This window comes from Podarcis cretensis (assembly GCF_951804945.1).
Source record: "Podarcis cretensis genome assembly, chromosome: 3".
Classification (NCBI taxonomy): Eukaryota; Metazoa; Chordata; class Lepidosauria; order Squamata; family Lacertidae; genus Podarcis; species Podarcis cretensis.
In genome coordinates, this window is record NC_137172.1 from 81,704,095 (window position 1) to 81,726,727 (window position 22,633).

At 41.2% G+C, this 22,633-nt stretch overlaps 1 protein-coding gene across 1 annotated transcript in view; it reads left to right on the top strand.

The window, feature by feature from the left end:
• The window catches only part of MDN1 (midasin AAA ATPase 1), a 91,949-nt gene that overhangs the window by 25,302 nt on the left and 44,014 nt on the right, over positions 1 to 22,633 (top strand). The window contains exons 24-54 of the mRNA XM_079971098.1: positions 1,107 to 1,285; positions 1,423 to 1,631; positions 2,182 to 2,328; positions 2,678 to 2,819; positions 2,941 to 3,075; positions 3,187 to 3,325; positions 3,431 to 3,569; positions 3,719 to 3,846; positions 4,070 to 4,205; positions 5,284 to 5,413; positions 7,008 to 7,241; positions 7,534 to 7,731; positions 8,311 to 8,519; positions 9,085 to 9,207; positions 10,245 to 10,442; positions 10,613 to 10,720; positions 11,369 to 11,557; positions 12,379 to 12,468; positions 12,578 to 12,838; positions 13,056 to 13,326; positions 14,367 to 14,526; positions 15,177 to 15,293; positions 16,332 to 16,534; positions 16,782 to 16,927; positions 17,186 to 17,388; positions 18,343 to 18,563; positions 19,375 to 19,488; positions 20,115 to 20,244; positions 20,809 to 20,918; positions 21,063 to 21,196; positions 22,046 to 22,206. Coding sequence (XP_079827224.1) covers positions 1,107 to 1,285; positions 1,423 to 1,631; positions 2,182 to 2,328; positions 2,678 to 2,819; positions 2,941 to 3,075; positions 3,187 to 3,325; positions 3,431 to 3,569; positions 3,719 to 3,846; positions 4,070 to 4,205; positions 5,284 to 5,413; positions 7,008 to 7,241; positions 7,534 to 7,731; positions 8,311 to 8,519; positions 9,085 to 9,207; positions 10,245 to 10,442; positions 10,613 to 10,720; positions 11,369 to 11,557; positions 12,379 to 12,468; positions 12,578 to 12,838; positions 13,056 to 13,326; positions 14,367 to 14,526; positions 15,177 to 15,293; positions 16,332 to 16,534; positions 16,782 to 16,927; positions 17,186 to 17,388; positions 18,343 to 18,563; positions 19,375 to 19,488; positions 20,115 to 20,244; positions 20,809 to 20,918; positions 21,063 to 21,196; positions 22,046 to 22,206 — 5,064 coding nt within the window. The remainder of the gene's footprint in view (positions 1 to 1,106; positions 1,286 to 1,422; positions 1,632 to 2,181; positions 2,329 to 2,677; positions 2,820 to 2,940; positions 3,076 to 3,186; positions 3,326 to 3,430; positions 3,570 to 3,718; positions 3,847 to 4,069; positions 4,206 to 5,283; positions 5,414 to 7,007; positions 7,242 to 7,533; positions 7,732 to 8,310; positions 8,520 to 9,084; positions 9,208 to 10,244; positions 10,443 to 10,612; positions 10,721 to 11,368; positions 11,558 to 12,378; positions 12,469 to 12,577; positions 12,839 to 13,055; positions 13,327 to 14,366; positions 14,527 to 15,176; positions 15,294 to 16,331; positions 16,535 to 16,781; positions 16,928 to 17,185; positions 17,389 to 18,342; positions 18,564 to 19,374; positions 19,489 to 20,114; positions 20,245 to 20,808; positions 20,919 to 21,062; positions 21,197 to 22,045; positions 22,207 to 22,633) is intronic.

The window sequence follows — 22,633 nt, forward strand, 5'->3', positions numbered from 1 at the left end:
CTTTTTCTATATAACCCTTCTCTTTCAACTTTTTTTTAAACATATCATTTATCTCATAGTAGTGCAACCAATCAAATACATACTCTTTTACTTGTTCATATGGCTTCATTTTCCATTTCTCTCCTTCTTTGACTACCAATTCTCCATAAGTAATCCAATTCCCTCTCATATTAGTTTTCTTAACACTCATAACCTCTAGTGGGGACAACCAGTGTGGAATTCCTGATTCCAATAAATTTTTATATCTATCCCATACTTAAATTAACGATCTTCGGAGGATATGGTTTTCAAAAGCTTTATGACTCTTCTTCTTCTCCAACCATAGATACGCGTGCCACCCAAATCTGTTATCAAATCCTTCCAAATCCAGCAATTTTGTATTCTTTTAACCAACAGAGACATGATGCTTCATAGTAAAGTTTCAAGTCTGGCAGGGCAAAGCCTCCTCTTTCTTTTGCATCTGTTAGTAGCTTATATTGAATTCTAGGCTTTTTGCCCTGCCAGATATATCTTGAAATCACTCTTTGCCACTCTTTAAAAATCATTGTCCCCTTAAGTATCGGAATCATCTGAAATAAAAATAACATCTTTGGGAGTACACACATCTTAATCGTTGAGATTCTGCCCCAAAAGGATAATTTCAACCTTCCCCACACCTCTAAATCTTTCTTAATTCCATTCCATACCGGTATATAATTGTTCTGAAACAAATCAATATTTTTTGGGGTTAGCCATATTCCCAAATATTTTACTTTTTTCGCTACTTCAATACCTATTTGTTGTAAACTGAAACCATTCTTAAACCAAGGCGCGCTTTCCCTAATGAGGCCTCCTGCTGCCAGTGCCCTTCCACCGTTTGGCTTCCATTCTTAGACTGAGGTAAAGTTCACAAACTGGGACAATACTTCCAGTTTTGCAGAGTTCGTAAACCAAATAGTTTGTAAACAGGGTTGTTCTTAAACGGAGGTACCACTGTAGCTTCTTACAACAACAACAACAACAACAACAACAACAACAACAACAACAACAACAACAACAGTAGTAGTAATAATAATTCAACACCATAGAACACAACATATAACTTGGCTGTTTTCTAATTCTTTAAGAACCTATCCAGTGTTGATTCAAGGAGACACATCCATTGGTAAAACCAGTTTAATACGCTGGGTGGCTGCTGCAACCGGGAACCATTGTGTTAGGATTAACAATCATGAACATACTGACATCCAAGAATACATTGGCTGTTATACTTCAGATCCATCTGGGAAGCTGATATTTAAGGAAGGTAGGATTTTGATTATTACCTCAATCACTCGGTGTTTCCTTGCCAGTCGGCTCTCCTACTTGCTCAAACAGATGCTTGCCTGGCTTGCCTCAAGTGGGCAACTCATTTATTTCTTTTTTTCTGTAAATGCTTCATAGGTGTCCTCATTGATGCTATGCGAAAGGGCTACTGGATAATCCTGGATGAACTCAACCTGGCACCCACTGATGTTTTGGAGGCCCTGAACAGATTATTGGATGACAACAGAGAGCTGTTCATAACAGAAACCCAAGAAACAGTCAAAGCTCACCCAAGATTCATGCTCTTTGCTACACAGAATCCTCCAGGGCTCTATGGAGGCAGGAAGGTACATCCATAGTTTCCTCAGATGAAGCTGGCTTTCTTTTGATATGCTAGTCACACGTACACCCCACCATTTCTTCAAGGACCTTATGGTGGCATATGTGATTTCTCTCTTTCACCTTAGTCCTGTGCAGTAGGTTAGGCTGAGTAATAGTTTGAGTGAAAGTCTGGCCTAGGATCACCAAGTGAGCTTTATAACTAAGTGGTGAGTTGAACCTGAGTCTTCGCCACTCCTAGTCAAACGCTCTAGTCTTTGTAGCATATCTAGAACCAATAGTGAAATCAGTCTCCAAGTTGCCAATCCAAAATGGTACCAGCCAAACACAAGAGAGAGGTGTCAACAGAGTTGGGAGAACCCCACTGTTTGCAGATGTGCACAGAAATCTTCAAGGGGGGGGGTTAAGAGGGCAAACCGTTTGAGTATGAACACGTTCAGTGGCCATGAAAAACTAGCTGACTGTTTGAGGGTGGGAAACTCGTGTTAAGTTTTCAGTGTGTGTGAATTTCTCAGTAGATTAACACTTGACAGGTGGTTTTTGTGTGTGTGTCTTAAGGTATTGTCCAGAGCTTTCAGGAACAGATTTGTGGAGCTGCATTTTGATGAGCTACCAAGTACAGAGCTAGAAACCATCCTGCACAAAAGATGCCACCTTCCACCTTCGTACTGCAGTAAACTTGTCAAAGTCATGCTGGAGTTGCAGGTATGGACAGTAATCTTTTTTCTCTTAATGAGAAAACAATAGAGAAGTCACTTGAGCCCGAGTTGTAGTTTGGTGTCTTGTACTCAAGGCGCACACATTTATTGGCTTTGGGGTTTTTTTGGGGGGGGGTATTGTTGAGCTACATAGCAACCTACTAGAATATGTTTGGCCCAGGGGACTGATGGTCATTACTGAAATATTGGTGAAATTTGGACAAATAAATGCTACGAAGACAACTTGGAGAATTGGTGGTAAGGAGGGGAGGCATTGCAAGAGTAGTGGAAAATGCAGTTGTGGGTACAGAAAATTGTGTTGGATCATGAATGCTTTTATGTTATTTTAAATCTAGTCTTATCGCAGAGGTTCCTCAGTGTTTGCTGGCAAGCATGGCTTCATTACCCTTCGGGATCTCTTTCGCTGGGCTGAAAGGTACCGATTAGCAGAACAGATGGAGAAGGAGTATGATTGGCTTCAGCATTTAGCAAATGACGGTGAGTCTCCACTCATTTCTTTTCAACTTACATAGCCAGTGTGTCCAGTTCGGTAACCACATTTCAACCGTTTTTCAAAAGTGGTGAACATCCTGATAAATTGTTGTCTTTCTGTTACTAGGATTTATGCTTCTGGCAGGAAGGGTCAGGAAACAAGAAGAAGTTGACGTTATCCAAACAGTCATTGAAAAACACTTTAAGAGAAAGCTGCATCCTCAGCGCCTCTTCTCAGAAGAAAGCGTAAAGAAGCAGATGGGTAAATTTGAAAAACGATAACAATAATAAAAGAAGATTTAATGTTTGGCTGAAGCTAATTAATTCGTTTTTGTTTGTTTCCTTCCCCAACCCTATTACCACTTTGAACCAGCTAAAGCATCTAGGTGGACATCTATAATGGGCGATGAATTCAGTCACATTGTGTGGACTCAAGGGATGACAAGGCTTGCCATTTTGGCAGGCCGAGCATTAGAGTTTGGTGAACCTATTCTTCTGGTTGGAGACACAGGGTAAACCAGTCTTCAATATATTCATTATTAGTTTTATTTATTTTTTGCGTAGAGCAACAGACAAGTAGCTGGAGTTTAGCTGACTGCAAGCTTTTTGTTATGCAGGTGTGGCAAAACTACTATTTGTCAGATATTTGCAGCATTGGCAGGTCGGAAATTACATTCTGTGAACTGTCACTTGCACATGGAGACCTCTGACTTCCTGGGTGGACTGCGACCCGTCAGGCAGAGATCAAAGGATGAGGTAAGTTGGAATTATGGTGCCTGATATAATTGAGAGCTTGAAAAATCCACCAAGTGTGTGTCTGTAAATATATGTATGTATGTATGTATGTATGTATGTATGTATGTACACACACACTTGATCAGACTTTCCCTTTTTCTTTCAAACAGGAGTTTGATGGTTCTAGGCTGTTTGAATGGCATGATGGAGCCCTTGTCTTAGCAATGAGAGAGGATGGCTTTTTTCTCATGGATGAGATTTCATTGGCGGATGATTCTGTTCTAGAAAGACTTAATAGGTATGCACTTGAAAACTGGACATTTTTTTAGTCTGCTGCCTTAGCGTGTCATTCACATGCAAATTGGATAAATCTTAACTTTTCCCTGGCTTCTTCTGATTCTTGCTGCTCTTCTAAACAACAAGAGTTGCAAAGCTTCTGTCGATTAGGCAAGTCTCTAGTGTTTTGTATGGGTGTTTGAAATTTAACGAGAACAAATATTGAGAACGTGGTTTTATTTCAGCGTCCTTGAAACTGAAAAGACGCTAGTGTTGGCTGAAAAAGCCAGTGAGGACAATGAAGTAGAACTGCTGACTGCAGGAAAGAAGTTTCGCATTTTAGCCACAATGAATCCTGGCGGCGACTTTGGGAAGAAAGAGGTAATGTAAGAAAATGCCGTTCTGTGCTGGCTGCCACTTTCAATTACCTGTAGTTTTAGGAATGAAAAAAAATGCCTATGCCGACTTGGCCTTAGGGTTTTTCTAGAAGCTTGTAAGGCATTGCAACCAGTCCCACATCCTACCTTTCCCGGACCCCAGGCTCTTTGATAGTTACATTTCCCTTATCACATGGCTGTCCTTTGCAGGCTACAGCTGCTTGGGAGCCCCATGCCCTTACCTGTAAGAAAGACCACACACATTCACACTCCCAGTTCTTTTATTTATGACCTAATTACCACAGGGAGGAAGAGACAGGATAGCTCTTACTACCAGGCCTTTCAAGTCAAGTAGGAGTAAAGAGTACTAAAATAATATTAAACGGTTAGGAAAAGCTGTTTCAGTATAAATTCATATCTCATTTGTTTCACCACATAGTGATCCTTTGCAGGGGAAGGTGGCCATCAGACTGAAAAAAGATTCCCTGCCCCGACCTAGCTCCACATGGAGCTCTGACAGCTAATTTGATTGTTTGATTGTTGATTGTTTGATTGTTGGAACTGAGTAAATGTGTTATTTCCTAGATAGATAGAATTAATCGGAAAAATGTGGAAATGGTTGAGATTAATAAAATTAGTGATGATGAAGAAAATGCAGCATAAAGAAGTGTGGGTTGGTTTGGGATCCTGTAGCAGATCATATTATAAGACTATTAGGAATTTCAGGGGCAGGAATTAATGTCATTCTCCTCTGAGAATGTCATAAAATATCAAGACTATTAAGATGCAGGTATGTTTGTATGAGTAAATCGTTTTTCTAAGGATAAATTAGGTCTAATAAAACATTCATTTAAAAAAAGTAAAACTCATTTTTATGCAGTTTTGTTATTTGACACACACTAGTCTAACCTACTGTGCTTTTTGATACTCTCTTACACATTATTTATAGCAATATGTTTTCCCTCGTTTTATAATTCTTCTGTTTTCTCTTTTTATCCCAGTAACCCTCTTTGAGGATTCTTAAATTTTCCTCTGAGCAGTTCCCTTCATAATAACTGCACTTAATATTTTCTTGCCCATAGCTGTCGCCTGCCTTGCGTAATAGATTTACAGAAATATGGTGTCCGCAAAGTAACAACCGTATGGATTTAATGCAAATTGTAAACCACAATCTTCATCCAGGACTCTGCTTTGCCAAACAGAATGACAAAGGTAAATATCAGAGGTATTTGTTCACCAACTCCATCACCTACTTATTCTCTCTGGGTGTCCCTCTGCTTATATCAGTAATGGGAGACCTTTTCAGCACGAGGGTCGCATGCCAGTGTTGGCCAGATTAAGAAGCACCTCTCCCCTCTTCCTTAAAGCTTTCTCTTCTTACTCTAGTGAGTTTTAGGGCTGCCATGCTCTGCTGGTTTAATCACATTCAGGCAGGATTTTCCATCCTTTGTAGGCTAGGAAGAGAATAGAAAAAAGAAAGAACAGAAAAGATGTTAACAGTCAAAAGAGACTTTTATGAAACTGCTAAAGCAGTTTCAAAACTAGTGAAGTGGTTTTGTTGCTGAAAAATGTCTGCAATCACTTCTGAGTACCTTTCTCCCTAGTAACCAGCCTGCACTCCTCCGTTTCTGTGTCCCAGTGGGGTTTCCTTCTAAAAGACCTTCTGTTCTTGCAAGTCAGCTTCTCTCAGATTCTAAAAGCTAAGAAGTTAGTTCAGGCGGTTCTGAAATAGTCTCACTCTCTTAAACGCTGCCCATAGGCTTTTCTCTAAGCTGAATAATATTCCTGTGGAGAAGTCCCATGGGACTCCTGCTACAAATGGCACAGACTGAAGGTACCACTTACCTGCTGTTCAGACGCGACTAGCAGATAACAGAAATTGCAAACAGGTGTGATCTTGCGACACTGCAATTTTTCACTTGAGATTTAGTCCAATGCATGTTTATCTGGCAGTATGACAAATTGAATATAGGAGTGCTTACCTTTGAGTATGTTTCAGATGCTGTATGTTCCAAATTCTATACTTGATAAACCTAGATTGTGGAATTGAAATATATTTGCATAATACTGGGGTCATTTTAAGTGCAAAATCAGTTTCCTTTTGCTTAAATTTTATCATTGCCTGGATGGTGATTTAAGGAAGAACAGTTCGTGCTCTTAGTACGTTGAAAGGGATAAAAAAAAGTTTGGAATTCAGTGACTAGATTCTGTGGTATAGGCAGAGGTTGCTATGCATATTGTCACCAGAGACCTCATTTGAACACAGCCGTAAGTTGCTGTCGGAAAAAGCTCTTGCAAATTGAACATCTAAGGATTGTTCTAGTCCAAATATATGTGCATGTTATACAGGTCTGACCTAGGTTCTTTATTATCCAAGGTTTTAAATGAAGGATGAAAAAATAAGTAGTGCTGATGAAACATACACTCTTATTTTTTCTATCCTTGGCTATATTCTCTGCATTAAGATGAATGTTTGTCCTTTTAGGCTTAAAGTAATGGTCTGGGCCAAAGTTCAGTCACTGTGGACAAAGAGACCAATGAAGTTGCAGGATCAAAGCATGTTTTGAATTTTGCATCTGCTGATTTACTTGTGGATGGTTTTTTTTTAAAGCATTCAACCCTTTCTACTTTTGCAAATATTTATGTAAAAACATTTAAGCACTTCTATTCAGTTATCTTGCAAAAATTATGTACAGAGGCCTCTGCATTCCTTGTGGGTCATTGTGAATTACTGCAAAACATATTCTGTTTCAGGTCTGTGTCTTATGTATTTTTTCTCTTCTCTCCATCTAATCACCTTTCCCAGGGGCAGATATTGCAGGGCTCATGATGGATTTCATAGAGTGGCTGACCAATCAAGAATTTGGACACCACTGTATCCTCAGCATCCGGGATGTTTTGTCGTGGGTCAGCTTCATGAATGCTATGGCGCAAGACAAACTATCCAGTTCTTCAGAGGAGCACCAGCTTTTTAGCGTCTGTCCAGTGACAACATTTGTCCACGCTGCATGTCTGGTGTACATAGATGGAATAGGTTCAGGTATGTCTTCAGTTTCTTTGCTTTATCTCTGAATAGTTCAGATCGTTTATTGGGGAGGGGGTCCCTCAACCCCTGGATGAGAACTACGCAAGGGTTTAAAGCAAGTTTGTCATTTTGGAACAAAAATAGTAAACAGTCTCAAGACGCATGCAAGCAACGTATAGTGTTTGTGCTACAGAGTGTGCATTACAACCTGTCTACAGATTTTGGCCATATCTTACTGTTAACTATATGTTCATTTCCACCATTGACATATAACTATGATCTCTTCTTCCCTCTACCCCCTATGTAGGCACCATGTCCTGTTCGGCTGGCTCAGCTGCTTTGGCTCGTGAAAAATGCCTGGAATATTTGTGTGGGAAAATTTCCCAAGTAGTGCAACTCACTGAGGTTCAGAAGAATGAGCTGAAAATATATGACCTGAAGAGGGAAAGGGAAATGGTTTGGATGGAGAACCACATAGGAATCCACCCATTTTTCATACCAACAGGCAAGGAACTCTTTTGGTGGTGGTGCTGCTGCTGTACAATTTGAATGGTGATGTGCTGCTTATGATGACTTAAGAGCAGAATGCGTGAGAGAGAGATGACAAACATGCAGAAAAAATAATTTGTTACAGTCCTTCCAAGACCCTTCCATTTCTAATTGAGTGCTTGAATGCTCTTTTCTCAGATGAAGGCACTTAGCTTAGACTTCGCTCTGGCATGCTAGCTTTCCATATGCATGGAGTTTTTAAGAGCTTTAATGGCGGAGCATTCAAATATTTTACTCCACAATCTGTAGTTAGAATTGTTAAGTATCATAATTCTGTGTATTTCAGATGTTAAGACAGGAGTGCCGTTGCTTAGTATAGCTAAGCCTGCACCACCCATTAAAAAGAGGGGAGATTAGGGGAGATTGCAAAAATACAAAAAACAAAACTTTGGAGGAAAATCGCTCTGCATCAAGATGAATGTTGATCTGGTACCATTATTCTGTCTGATGAGCTAGTACTTTCACTGGAGCAAAAATGTTGATCATCTTACCCTGTAATCTAATTAATTTTTTATTTGCTTTCTCTGTGCTGCAGGCCCTATTTACCAGAAGAACAATGTCTCAGACTACGCTCTAAATGCAGGAACTACAGCAATGAATGCACAGCGGTTGTTAAGGGCCTTGCAACTTAACAAGCCCATTCTCCTGGAAGGCTCTCCAGGTGTTGGGAAAACCAGCCTAGTAGCAGCCTTGGCAAAGGCTTCTGGAAATTGCCTTGTTAGAATCAATCTTTCTGAACAAACGGTAGGTAGGGATTACTGTGGTCTCCACTGAAATACCTGTACTTGTGAATGTGAGAGTCTATACTTGCAAGTTAACAGGTGTTAAGTTTTCACAAATCTTGAGAATACTCCTAATTGATTGGGGAGGGGGAAGATGCTTAGAAATAGGTAAGTTTAATAAGGGGTGTATTGTTGATTAATTCTAAGAGGAAGCATTATATTCCTTTTCCTGTCTAGTAAAGGGACACATTCTGCTAGAATTGTGATCCATCTATTGGTGTGAATGATCAAAACAAACTGCCTAAAATACAGATGCAAAAAACCTTGATCAAAGTTTGCTGCTTGAATATTGGTTAAAATCTTAATGGTTTAGAATTAATTTTTTTATTTTTAAAATTACTCTTGGGTTTCATTTTTGTTCATAGAATGCACTTACTGGCGGATGCAACAGATGCATAGAACAAAATATTTATAACTCTTGGTATAAATGCTACTGGATTATTACTGCAAGCCTAGGAGAGCTTTTTCTAAATTGCAGTTGTTTCACATGCATTTGGAAACCTTGACTTTTCTTCCTTCTGATCCAGGACGTCACAGATTTGTTTGGCACAGACTTACCTGTTGAAGGGGGCAAAGGAGGGGAATTTGCCTGGCGTGATGGACCTTTGCTTGCAGCATTGAAAGCTGGACACTGGATTGTATTAGATGAGGTGAGTTCAGCTTAATGTAGCACAGAAAAAGGATTTTCGTTCCTTTTTTGGAAAATGAGGTCTCTAGCTGTCTCAGTTTGCTGTTTGGGGACTTTAAAAGGATCTTATCCAAACATGGTAAAGTTAACAGTGCATTCTCCTTACGTGGAGAAAGTATCCTGGAACAGTCTGCTGCTCCCATTTATTCAAGAGGCTGCTCAGATTTTATCTTCAGTTTTCCAGTGGGAGAACACACACTTGCTTTTTCTGGGGTGGCAGTTACAGAAGGCGATTTTGTGGACAAACAGCTTGAGTTCTGTGTCATGGATGTGCTGCAGTTTACAGAAGATTAAAACTACTACTTACCTTTTAAGTGCCGTCTTAGGGCTGAATTAGCTTGAAATCAACACTTTCTTAATAGAATCCATAGGAAGTGGCTTTATAATATTGGTCCATCCAGCTCAGGGTTTCAAACAGTGCCACTTGAAGATGCTAGCCATTGATTCTTGGGACTTTTTTTTGCACACAAGGCATCTACTCTACCCCTGAGCAATGGCGTTTATCTGGGTGGATTCCGACAACCTCATTGACTTCACAGTTGTATTTACCTTTAGGCTATGCCAGGCGTGTCCAACAGGTAGATCATGATCTACTGGTAGATCCTGGTAGATCTCAGGCCCCTCTGTGATCTCCTCCTCCCCCTCCCCCCAAAGAAGCTCAACAGCTTTGGCCTCCTAAAAAGCTCAACAACTTTGGTCCATCCAACAACAATGGGTAGATCATTGCCTGTTTTTTTATAGTGTGAGTAGATCACAGTCTTTGGGAGTTGGACGTCCCTGGGCTATGCTGTTGCTCTTTTGAGTTGTGCAAAAGGAGCTTGAAGCCAAAAGAGTAGCTAAATAACCAGGGCATTTGTGTTAATCTGAAGTTAACTTTTCCTGAGCTAACTACAGTACTTTTGCTTATTTGCTATAGATTTAAAGGTGTTTTGTGGGCAAAAGTGTGTGTTGTGAAGAAGAGGGGCAGTGTAAATTTTCCTGTTGGTTTCTCTCAAATAGCTGAACTTGGCTTCTCAGTCGGTACTAGAAGGCCTGAATGCTTGTTTTGACCATCGGGCAGAGATTTACATTCCTGAGTTGGGAATGAGCTTCCATGTGCAACACAAGAAAACAAAGATCTTTGGATGCCAGAATCCCTACAGGCAAGGAGGTGGCAGAAAGGGGTTGCCCAAATCTTTTCTGAACAGATTCACACAGGCAAGTCCATAATGTCATTTAAAACTATTTCTCTTGTCCTCCTTGCAGTTCCTTTCTAAATGGAATCATTTTTATTTCATTTGCAAGCGCACTGTGCGTTTTTCTGTGTCTACATAAAAATAATACTTGAGTCTCACCTCCCACCCCATTTAATTATATTGATGATGTAGGTTTTCGTGGACCCTCTCTCATCCGCAGACATGGAGTACATTGGAAATACCCTGTTTCCTGCTATTGACAAAAAGATTATTGCAAAAATGGTTGAATTTAACAACATGGTAAGTATAATTCCTGAAACTCCTCTTGATGATGTGAATGGTCTTCTTAAGGAGAGGGACTTCAGGGTTCTGGTGACTGTCCCCACAAGTCCAAGCCAATGACTGCTGCAACTATGTGAAAAGCTGGTCACAGTTTTCATCCGAACATGTATTGAGACAAACTTCATTTGTAGTCAATTTCAACTCTGGAGTTGCAGTGGCATGTAAACTAGCTGGGCTCCACAGATAACAGCCACTGCAGACTGGGTTTGTATTTCATTTTTTGTTGCCTAATATGTCAGACAGAACTTCCCTTTTTTCTTCCTATGGCATGTTCCGTTTGTGTGGCTGAGGCTTACTAAGTCTGAGTTCACATAAAAGTTTCTTTGAGGCTTTCTCCCTAGCAAGTAGGCATAGAATCATACATGTGTGTCCAAGGTAAGACAACTGCATGTTGTATGTGTTTAGGTTTCCCCAGTTATTCTGGAACAAGAGCATTCCATAAAGATTTTGAATGGACGGTAAAGAGTGGTGGTAGCTTAGAAGAGCAGTAAATTAAGTTGAATGCTTGGCGCGATGAATGCTTTCTTGTGCAATGGCGTTTTAATAATCTACCATGAGCTGAAACACGTCTGAGTTTTTAATCTTTTGAACTGGTACGTTATTCAGATTGATCAAGAAGTTATGATTGAGAAGAAGTGGGGGCATAAAGGTGGACCTTGGGAGTTTAATCTGCGTGACCTTTTCCGATGGTGTCAGCTGATGCTTGTTGACCAGTCGCCTGGCAGTTACGATCCAGGCCAACACATGTTCTTGATATATGGGGAAAGAATGAGAACAAATACAGACAAGGAGAAGGTAAGGAGCATGAAAAATGTGCTTAATCCTATTAGTCTTTTCTGTTTTACAAGTATGGATATGTTAAACCATTCTTGGATCTTAAACACAAATTTTACTGAATTTTTTTGGGTACCTTTTCCCACATTATTTGAAACATTGAATGACTTCTATTTAAGATTATCTACTTTACTCCAAGGCCTTGAATTAGCATTTCAGTTAAGCAGGTGCAGGATTTGAAGGGACCTCATGTAGTTTTATCACCATTCATGTGCTAAGGATGTGTTAGAGATAGATTAAACTCCTGGTACATTGGGTAAGAGGGCTTACAGCAAGTGTGTGGAAAGGGAACCTACCTAAGTGTAATTTCATTGCGATTAGGGAGCTTGATCAGACAAAATGATCCCACAGCTTTCTTGCTGTGTCCTGTGCCAGCAACTCTCAGATACCACAATCAGCCTTTAGTGGATTTGCAGAATGCTGTTCTCGTTTTGCTTATGATTAGTGCTCAGAAAAATGGCGTGAAAAATAAATGTGGTTTTGAGGGGCAATTGAAAACTCACTGGCCCCGCATGTAAGCAGTCTAGTTTTGCATTCCAGCTTCTCTCAAGCTGAGGCTTAGTTCAGGTTGCAGCTGAGCATTACAAGCTGGGCAGATCTGTATCCTGAAGCCGGTGACTTCAGATTTCAACAAACAACCCATTTGGAGTTTCGCCGGTTTCTTTTGAAATCATTCATTTGAGAGTTGCTGCAGAATTAGAATATAAGGATTTCAGCATTTGTTATAAATTTGATCTTTCATCTGTTTTTTGTTTGTTTGTTTGTTTGTTTGTTTGTTTTAGGTAGTGTGTCTATTCAGGGACATTTTTGGTCAGGATGCTGAACCATATATGGGTTCCAGACAGTTCCACATCACTCCTTATGATGTCCAGGTGAGAGAGAACAAAAGTTGCTGCTACTTGGGCATCTTCTTGAACTTCTGCTCCACACTATACATGCACACTTATGCACTTGCTTATTTTGTTTTTAATTCTACTGAAGGTTGGTTTCTCAATCCTCTCCCGCGCAAACTATGCTCCTCCTCCTGGCAGAAACTTATCCCTGCTTCACCATTCACTCCAGCCCTTGGAGTCCATCATGAAATGTGTGCATATGAGTTGGATGGTGATATTGGTAGGCCCTGCGGCTGCTGGCAAGACCAGCCTCATTCAGCTTCTAGCATATCTGACAGGTCATCAGTTGAAGATCATGGCGATGAACAGTTCTATGGATACAACCGAGCTGTTAGGTGGATTTGAGCAAGTAAGTGTGCATTTTTTAAATTTGGGAATAAGGACAAGTCAAGTGCATACAAGATACCACTTAACTTAAATTTGAGGAGTATATGAATGGGCAAAGTTTAAATGTCTTAACTGAAAGCAAGAAAGAAACACCTCTAATTGGTTTCCAAAACCGTGCTGAAGGAACCCAGTGGGAAGTGGTGGTTCAAGCAGTGACCAATGTAATAAATGTCCTATAGGTTGACATCATTAGGCCTTGGAAGAGCTTGCTGGAGAAGGTGGAGAACGTTGTAAGCACACTTCTAAGGGACAGCCTTCTCCTCACTGCTATCTGTCCAGAAGATGCTGAAATTGTGCTGCGTGCCTGGAGCAGTTTCGTTCTAAATTTCAAGCCAAAGTCCCTTGGGGAAGGGAATCAAAACATAACCATTGAACTGGTGAACAAATTGGAGGGAGTCCTTGCACTGGTCCAGCGGCTGAACAACAAGATCAGCTCCTACTCAAAGCCAGGTATGCACAGAAGCAGTAGGAAGTGATAGCGTTTTTCCCTTTTAAAATGTCATCAGCTAAGCATGTGCAAATTCCAGTTGCTGCATTCCACCAGAGAAGGCAAAAACCACAAAGCATTTTAAAGACTGCTCTGATGTTACCAGGAAGACATTTTCATGGCGAGAGATGGTGTGTCTTTATGGAGCAGTTGTCAACTGAGATAAATGTGTACAAATGTGACCAGAGGAAAAATATGAGTATTTGTGGTGCCACATGGTCTAGACATGTGTGCAACCACCTCTCTATGTTCCTGCACCCACTAGCATTCAGCCGAAGTGTGCAGGAACTTTACATGTACAGTGATGAATGCACATAGAGCACTTGTGAGCAAGCCACCCAGGTCCATATTTATTAAAGCAACATAATCTGCGGAAGCACAAAGCATAATTATTTGCTTCCTTAAAGATTTTTCCAGCCTTCATCACAGTTATGGTTGCTCCGCTCCCCCACACCAGTTAGCAATAGTCTATTATGTTTATCATTCTGTGAATATTAAAGACATTCTCCCTTTTTAATGAAAACCTGGTTGATCTACATGCATTAGTTTAGACATCACATCTTGTCGAAGCTAATGCAAAGATCTTATGATCACAACTGAACAAAGAAAGAGGGACCGTTTGTCTAAGTTGGCGAAGGATACTAGACTAAATAGTGAGCCAGTGTGGTGTAGTGGTTGAGAGCGGTAGTCTTGTAATCTGAGGAACCGGGTTCTCGTCTCCGCTCCTCCACATGCAGCTGCTGGGTGACCTTGGGCCAGTCACACTTCCTTGAAGTCTCTCAGCCCCACTCACCTCACAGAGTGTTTGTTGTGGGGGAGGAAGGGAAAGGAGAATGTTAGCCGCTTTGAGACTCCTTAAAGGAAGTGAAAGGCGGGATATCAAATCCAAACTCTTCTTCTTCTTCTTCTAAATGTAGTTGTGAAAAGCACTCTGTGTGAATTTTGAGTACTGGCTTATTGGTTCATTGAATCATATTCTAAGTATTTCTCCCCCCGGTTTTAGAGTTTTCAAGACTTGTAGAAGAATTTCGGCACTTCAAGCTGCAGGTTATTCAGTATATGAGCAGCAGCAACCACGGCACATTTGAATGGGTTGATGGGATGTTGGTTCAGGCTTTGCAGTCCGGAGAATGGCTCTTGATGGACAATGTTAACTTCTGCAGGTAAGCGCAACTGTGTTGTTAGAAAGAAATTATCATAAATATAGAAAACCACACTGGATAAATGTCATTGAATCTCTGTTACAAATCATGTACCAGATCAAAGAGAGAAATTCAAGGAGTAGATCATCATTTACTGTTTCAAAGGAAACTGGATTATACAGTTATCTCCCATCTACTCAAGGAGGTCCTTTGCTCTAGCAGACACTTCCGTGAACAGAAGGGGGAAGTCATAAGGCAATTTTTGCTTATTTCTCCCTTCTCTCTGTAGCCTGCTGTGACACCCCCCAAAAAAAAATAGAATTCCTGCTCCAGAGGGTTAGGGAACACTTTGGAAAAGGAGGAGGCAATGCAGAAGAAAGGGGGAAGTTTGCAAAAAATTGCACAAATTGCTTTCCCCTCCCTTCCAGTCACAGAAGCATCCACTGGGGCAAAGAGTCTTTGTTGAGCAGAGGGGACAGAACTGGACACCATCCCATGATATTTCTGCATTACTTCCGTATATCTGATGCTATAAAACTGATCAGATTGAGCAGGGCAGGGGGGGGGGAGGAATACTCCTTCCATTATGAAGCCAAATGAATGCTTGCAGTTCTTAGTAAATCAGTGAGCCACCTTTAGTGCTTAATTGTTCCTTTACTTCTTGTGTGTAGTCCTTCTGTGCTAGACCGCTTGAATGCTCTGCTTGAACCTGGAGGAGTCCTCACCATGAGTGAAAGAGGAGTGATTGATGGTGTAACCCCCACTATCACACCGCATCCAAATTTCAGGTGCGCTGACATTCTTTGTGCTTATTGGAGTGTGTTGTTGGATTATGCTTTGAGAGTTGCAGTATGCACTGGGGTGGGAACACCGTCTCTTTAGGGTATCACTACTGCAGCCTTGAAAATAAGTGTAGGTTTGATCATCGCTCAGCTGGGTCAACCAAGTGATGTATTGCTTGATAGTTTTCTCTTAGCACCCCCCCTTTTTTTTACAACAAGGTTATTTGTCTTCCTTTGCTGGGCAGCAAAGCAGTGTGGTGCACGAATGCTAGTCTCTCCACCTTCTCTGAACTGCATGTGTATATGCAGGCACGCACGCACACATACGTTTTCATTCTCTGCTTAATTATTGCCTTTAGATTGTTACTGGATTCTTGTGTTTTTTAAAAAAATAATTTCCTCCTTTTCTGTATAAAGCCTAGAGAGCATTTGCTATTTGGGTGTCCAGCAAGTTTAATAAAGCAGGTTGGGGAGGTTGGTTGGTTAGAGTGCGGTGTTGATAATGCCAAGGTTGCAGGCTTGATCCCTGTATAGGGACAGTTGCATATTCCTTCACTGCAGGGGGCTGGAATCAATGATCCTCAGGGTCCCTTCCAACTCTACAATTCTTTGATTCTAAGTAGGATAAGGAGAGGAGGAAGCCATGAAAGTAGCAGCCACAACATGCCTCTGTGTTCACCTAGCCAAGACAGTAGAACAGTGTGGTTAGTTCCCTCTTCTGCCAAGGCAGAGTTCCCTGGTGGTGGAGAGGAGGCAGTTCAGGGGTGCAATAAGCATTTTTTTAAAAAAACTTTGTGCATAGGGAAGAGCCAGACAAACCAAGTACCCCTCTAATAGAAACTCAGCTTAGAAATGTACTGTTGGTATTTCTCTTATCAAGGTGATAACCTTGATCGCTAAACATTGCAGGCAAGTGCCTAATTGCAAGGCTGTAGTGTGACCTCTTCCTCGCTCGCTCCACCCCAGGAGCAGCAGTGTAAGATTACATACTGGATGGGTAACTTAAATAACCATACTCTCTTATGTGTATTGAAACTTAAAAAGGCTTTTCCTTTCGATGGATCCATCACACGGTGAAATATCCCGAGCCATGCGGAATCGTGGAATTGAGATCTACGTTCCTGGAGAGAGTGATTCATTGGATCTTCACGATGTGAAGCTGCTGCTTCATGGAATGGGCTTGTTTGGAAGCAGCATATGTGATGAGCTCGTGGCTGTGCATACAGAAGCTAAGGAAAGCATAGCAGGTGAGATAAGCATGCATAATAAACTTGGCAAGCGCTAAAGAGAATAACTTCTATTTAGTGATTGTGTTAGAGACCATCTGAGAGAGAGAATGAATTGGGAAATTTTGATTATGATTTCAGATTTATAATACGGAAGTTAGCTCAGGTAGGTGGTTTGAAAAAGGGGGAAAGCAAAAAAAAATGGTTAAATTCCTAGGCATTCTACAAAGGTGCTTGGTGGGTTGTAATGTTAATTTTTCCTTCTCAGGTTCCTCTTACACTCTATCTGCTTTGATTAATGCTGCAACGCTGATCGTGCAGCAGTTGCGCCGAGGATTCGGTTTAGCAAAGAGCTTCTATAAAGCGTGTTGGGACATCTACGTCAGTTCACAACAGTCAGGAGACAATCAAAAGGTAAGTCTTCCTCCATTGGAAATGTGCTCATCAAGTGTTTGTGCTAGAGAGTCAACTTTTGCAAAATCAGTGAGAGACAGTTCAAAGTCTGAGCAATCAAGAATTAGAGACCATGTATATATCTATCTTTTCAAACTAACTGCTACATTTTAATTGTTTTCCATGCCTGAGAAAAATGTTACAGATAGAAGACTACTGTTGTTGTTTTTCCCAGTTGAAGAACCTAATCGCAACCCTTTGTCTCTCCTGATATACTAGCATATGCTGGACTTGATAATGAAGCATGTTTCAGTCTTGGATTCAGAGGAAACGAGGGGTGCTTCCCTCCTTGCCTTAGGATTGTGGCCGGATTCTGCATCCAGTGCTTTGTTTGCAGCTGAAGACTCTCTGCTTTCTATGGTTCATCACGATGGCCAGGTCCTGGCTTACTGCCTGAACAGGCTGAATCTGAGAAACAGCAGGTGAGCACAAGGTGTTGCTATCCCTCTGGAAATATAAGAGTGAACTGTTCCAGGTTAATTGGTGAGCAGCCTTTTGCCTGCCCCTCTATGTAAATAAGTGAGCAACGTTAGCAGTTACATCTGCACTGGGCTACCATAGTTAAGGCCGTTTTCCTGCCTCCACTCTCTTTGTTTACAAGGTAGCAAGCAGCTCTCATTCCCTATACCTGCAAAGCTTAAGCTGCTTTCAAATGTGGGGTTTATTGTGTTGCTATTTTGGTTATAATGCTAGCCCTGCTCTACCGGTTTCTAACATTCCTTTCACACTGCATTACCTGTTGCGTTATGGAACCGTGGCTTTTTGATGGATATACCACCATGTCATGCTAAAAGTTCTCACCAGTGGGCGTGACGTGACGGGTGTCATTGGGCATTTCACCCCCCTCTATATGCATACATGCTTCAGTTCCCCCATTGTTCACCCATGAAAATGTTGGAGGGAGGGGAACTGTATGATGGACTACCTACTCTACTAGATGTCATCACATGAAAACGGCAGGGAAATTACAGCTCAAAACTACTGAGATATTCCAGGTTAATGGGATGGTGCACAGTTGCTGTTGTTTTTCTGGAAGCAGTTAACATGGAAATGAGCATTGAACTTCCATTAGGTCCCACAGATTTCCAGATATGTCTTACATCATGTGAAAGATCACATAAAATGTGGGTGTTACCACATTTTTTAATAGTGCATGTTGGAAAAATGGAATACTGTAAAGCGTCAATTCTGGACGTGGCAATAGTTTGAAAGCATGGTTTCAGTGTCCAGCTGGGATTTTACTCAGAGTTAAGGCAACACACCATGGTTACTTCTAACATGTTTAGAGGTTAAATCTCCTCTAGGCCTTTGGAAATTGTATAGATGGTTTGTTCTTTGCATAGGTATGATCTTCTTACAATGACCTCTCGTTTCAGGATGCTGCCTCTCACTATACATGACTTTGAGAAAATCCTGCACTCTCCTAATCCAGATTGCCTCAAATTTGGTGCAGTGGAAGCTAGTGCTTCTTGGGCAGACGGCATGGAGGTCCTTTCTGCAGCCGTTAAGTTATTCATAGAGAAAGCAACGAATCAAGACTGGACGTTGAGAGTTGGGTGGCTTAATCAGTTAAAAAAGAATTTGCCACAAGTGCCTGGTAAGTGTTGACTCTTGCTGCTTAAGCAAGACTAATCTGAATGTTTCTGGTGGTGGAAGAGAATCATGTAGCACGATCCTATGCTTGAGTTTTGTAAGTAAATGTAGAGAGATGGAGGAAGTCAAAAGCACAGCATCACCAGAATAGTGTGTGCAATAAGTGAGTGAAAGGAAATAGTGTCTCATGGCCAAAAAAAAAAAAAAAAAAAATTAGACTCTCAACCCCAAAACTGGAATTTCTTGGCTCTGTGGCCTGCAGCTGCTTCTTGGCCTCTGATAATAATAACCATACCCATCTGGCTGGGTTTCTCTAGCTCACAACTGATTTCATATGTTGATACCAATTCAGCTTTATCTTGATTAATTGACTGCATTCTCCGCACGGGTTGGCTTTCTTCTCACAGCTGCCCCATGAATACCCCACTCATTCAGGTTGCTGGACTTTCAGCGCGTCACCTGATGTGTAAGGAGCTGCAGCTAATAGGAAGTAGCCCCCCCCCCCAATATATGCACAGGAGATTTTGGTCCTTATGCATGGGGTGGAAGGCGCTTTGGGATTGGATCGCAGTGGAATCCTTTGGCAGTCCATGTGTTTTGATTCGTGGGACCCAGCACGTTTAATTGAAATTACACTGTTCTGTTTCGCTTCACTCGTTTTATAATTGTCATGGCTCTGTCTGTTTTCATCATTGTGCAGTATACTGCTGCAACCTGCCCTGACGATGAAGGGCGAGTAAGAATTCTTACCAGCCTATAAATAAAAATAATAAGCTTAGAAAGGCATGAATTCACAGGTCGTCTTGTTTCTACAGATTCAGTTTATACTCAGCTAGAAGCCGGTGCAGCATCCCTGAATAATTTTTACTTCAGTCCCCTCTCAGGTGCGATCAGTAATGTAATAAAGTTGCTGCAACCAAATATGACCGGTAAGATGTCTTATTTCTCTCTTGGCTGCGAGTGTGTATTCTCTTCCTGCGTTTTTGATACAGTGAAGATTGATTTGCGATATTGATGAGGTTATGGGGAGTGAAACGTAGCTTGCAACAGAACTGAGTGGGCTGTGTTTTGTTTTTTAAAAAACACACCTTTCATTGGGCTTAGAAAATGCTACTCCACGTAAAATAAGATGCAATAAATTGCATATTGGAACCTACCCCACGTTTGTTCCCATTTAAACAATCTCATCTCCTTTACGCAGTGAACATGTGTAACATGTCTTGCAACCTGTTCATGCTGATGCATATTGCTCGCTTTGTTTCTTGGATTGAGGGAGTTGGAAAATGTTTATACAGTGGTACCTCAGGTAAAGTACTTAATTCATTCCAGAGGTCCGTTCTTAACCTGAAACTGTTCTTAACCTGAAGCACCACTTTAGCTAATGGGGCCTCCTGTTGCTGCCGCACCACCAGAGCACAATTTCTGTTCTCATCCTGAAGCAAAGTTCTTAACCTGAAGCACTAGCGGAGTCTGTAACCTGAAGCATATGTAACCTGAGTTACCACTGTAATGAAAACAAATGTGAGTTTTCCTTGTTGTTCATCTATCAAAACAGATGAGCATGTGATTCCTATGGATCCCAGATGGAACATGCAGTGTTTGGATATCATTAGCAATTCAGTGGATTTTGAAGCAGAAGAACACTCAGATCAGCTGCTTATCCTGCTGAAATCACTTTCAAATCGGTGAGTTCATCACACATGTGCTATATCCGGGATGGAGAAACCCTGTGACCCTTCAGATGTTTTTGGTCTCCCAACTCTCCCCATATGCTTCAGCCATCATGGCCGATGGCCAGGCATGATGGGTGTCGTAGTTCCAGCAACATGTGGAGGACCAATTGGTATCCACCTTCATTCTGTTATTTTGATTAGAAAAGTTAGTTTGTCATTTCCACGTTCTATAATAATGTCTTTCCCTTTTTAAGTTGGTTGATAGTCTATAATTGTCACAGATTTCCCCCTGCTTAAACTGCTAAAAACAACAATCAATCAATCAATCAATCAATCCCTGGCTCTGTTTTCTTTTGGAAGGCAAGTTGTATGTCAGGCCTGGTCGTTGTCCTCTTCAGATCACCACACAAACGCTTCTTGTTGTTTTATAACTTTTTATTGTGTATTAACAAAACAATCTTATAAATGGTTCTTAGCTATTATTCCTCAGAGTCACTTATTTCAGATACCTTCTGAGCTCTGCTTCTCAGATATCTTAAATGATATCCATGTGGGTTTGTTGTGTTGTGATTACAGGGCAATACTGTTTCTGGACCGTGAAAAAAAGAGCTATGTTGAAAGGAGCTTGATTAATACCAAAAAGCCAAGAACTAGTGCTTTGAGGATGTCACTGGAGTTCCATAAAGGTATCTATTGTATTTCCATTAAAAATTACTTAAATGAATCATTGATGTTGTTTTTGTAGCACGGTGCTTGGATACAGTTCTGCATTTTCTTTTGGTTTAATTTTCTGCATTATCTTTTGGTTTAATTTTATTATTGAAATGAAGATCCCGGCAGCCACAGCTCACTGCCACATGCTATTGTGGTGAACCTCGCAGGCTTTTTTGAACTTTGGGATGCCTTCGTGCTGAACTGGGTGAAGTCTACTCAAGGGTCTGTGTCTGATGAAAAAATGTATGAAGTAAGTAGACCATACAAACATCTAGGGTCACCCATTACTTGGACTTTAGGAGGTGTCCACTTACTTTCCCTGTGTTACGGTCTCTGATCTTTTTGTCATACCATTTTGTTTGAAAGTGGAAACCTGGAAAGAGGACATGAAATCCACCTGTCTTTTCCAGTTGCTTGGAGGATCGGGCAAAGTGGTTAGTCACATTCAAGAGATTCCTCTGACTTAGGAATAAGAGCTCGTCTAAAACTGATAAAGGTTTTGCCTAGTTTGAACTGTAGGGAAATAGTGTGCCCCTGTAAAGATACGTACATGCCAGAACGAAGCCAAGGATCCATGAATGATTGCAGAAATGGAAAGCTAATCATCTTCATGCCAAAGGATAAGCTAAACTGCAAGAACTTGAGTGCTACTTCCCATGCTCCAGCTTTCTGTTTTTCTGATCTACTGTAATTTGTTCTGATCTACTGAAATCTGTTTCCAGAAAGCTGCTGTTTTCTGGAGCACAGCCTGGATGGGTCATGGAAGCTGCCTTAAGAGATACTCTGAGCAATGACCACAGGGAGTCTACTTCAGGCTCATAGCTCAGTGGGTGAAGTGCAAGAGGTTACCCTCCTGAGACACCAAAGGTTGGAAGGTGCAATTTTTGCCTAGCAGCTTGTGTTATCCTAGACTTGCACCTTTTCCGTCTCAGACGTAAAGTCTCAGGAATGAAGGTGTCTTTCTGCTCAAACAAGGCCCTTTTGGATTTAAGACGTGTGTCAATTCCTAATGATAAAAGAACAGTGTTCTCCACCTGAAAAAGTATTACTGTGTGCATCATGGGATGGAAGACTCATTTTTTTTCTGGCTTGCCTCTAGATACTGCACTGCTTATTGTGGCGTGACAGGTTTTGGACGATATCGGACATGGTTGCTGTGGATTCCTCTGGCTTGGCACTCCTGTCTCTTCACTGGCACTGGGTTGTGAAACATTTAATCAGCAGGACAACTAAGTTGCTGAGCACATACGAGCAGCAGAAGTATGTTGTCTTTAGCTTGTACACCAATGCATTAAATCTGAAGGCAGCCTTCTATAGGGAAGCTTTTTAAGGTTTAAGGTTTTATTATGTTGCCTCTATATCCTGGGATTAGCAGGTATAAAGTCCCTGCACAGAGGTATTCTTAGTGTTCCCTGTAGGTAATCATATCAAGATGGCTATGTACCATCTATAATTCAGTTTTATTAGCAAACCTGAGGTTAAATTAACCCCTTTCCAGCCCTAGGAGGAGTGCGGGGTGTGTTTGCGTGACACAACTACACACTGCAGCCGACACACTAATGTGTCGTGACACACTGTTTGCAAAGCTCTGGACTGGGGGAATGAGGTTCCATAGGTTGCTGTATATCCAGGCTGCATGAATGGTTTGATGACCAATCTTACCTTTTCTCAGTTTTCTGTATAAACA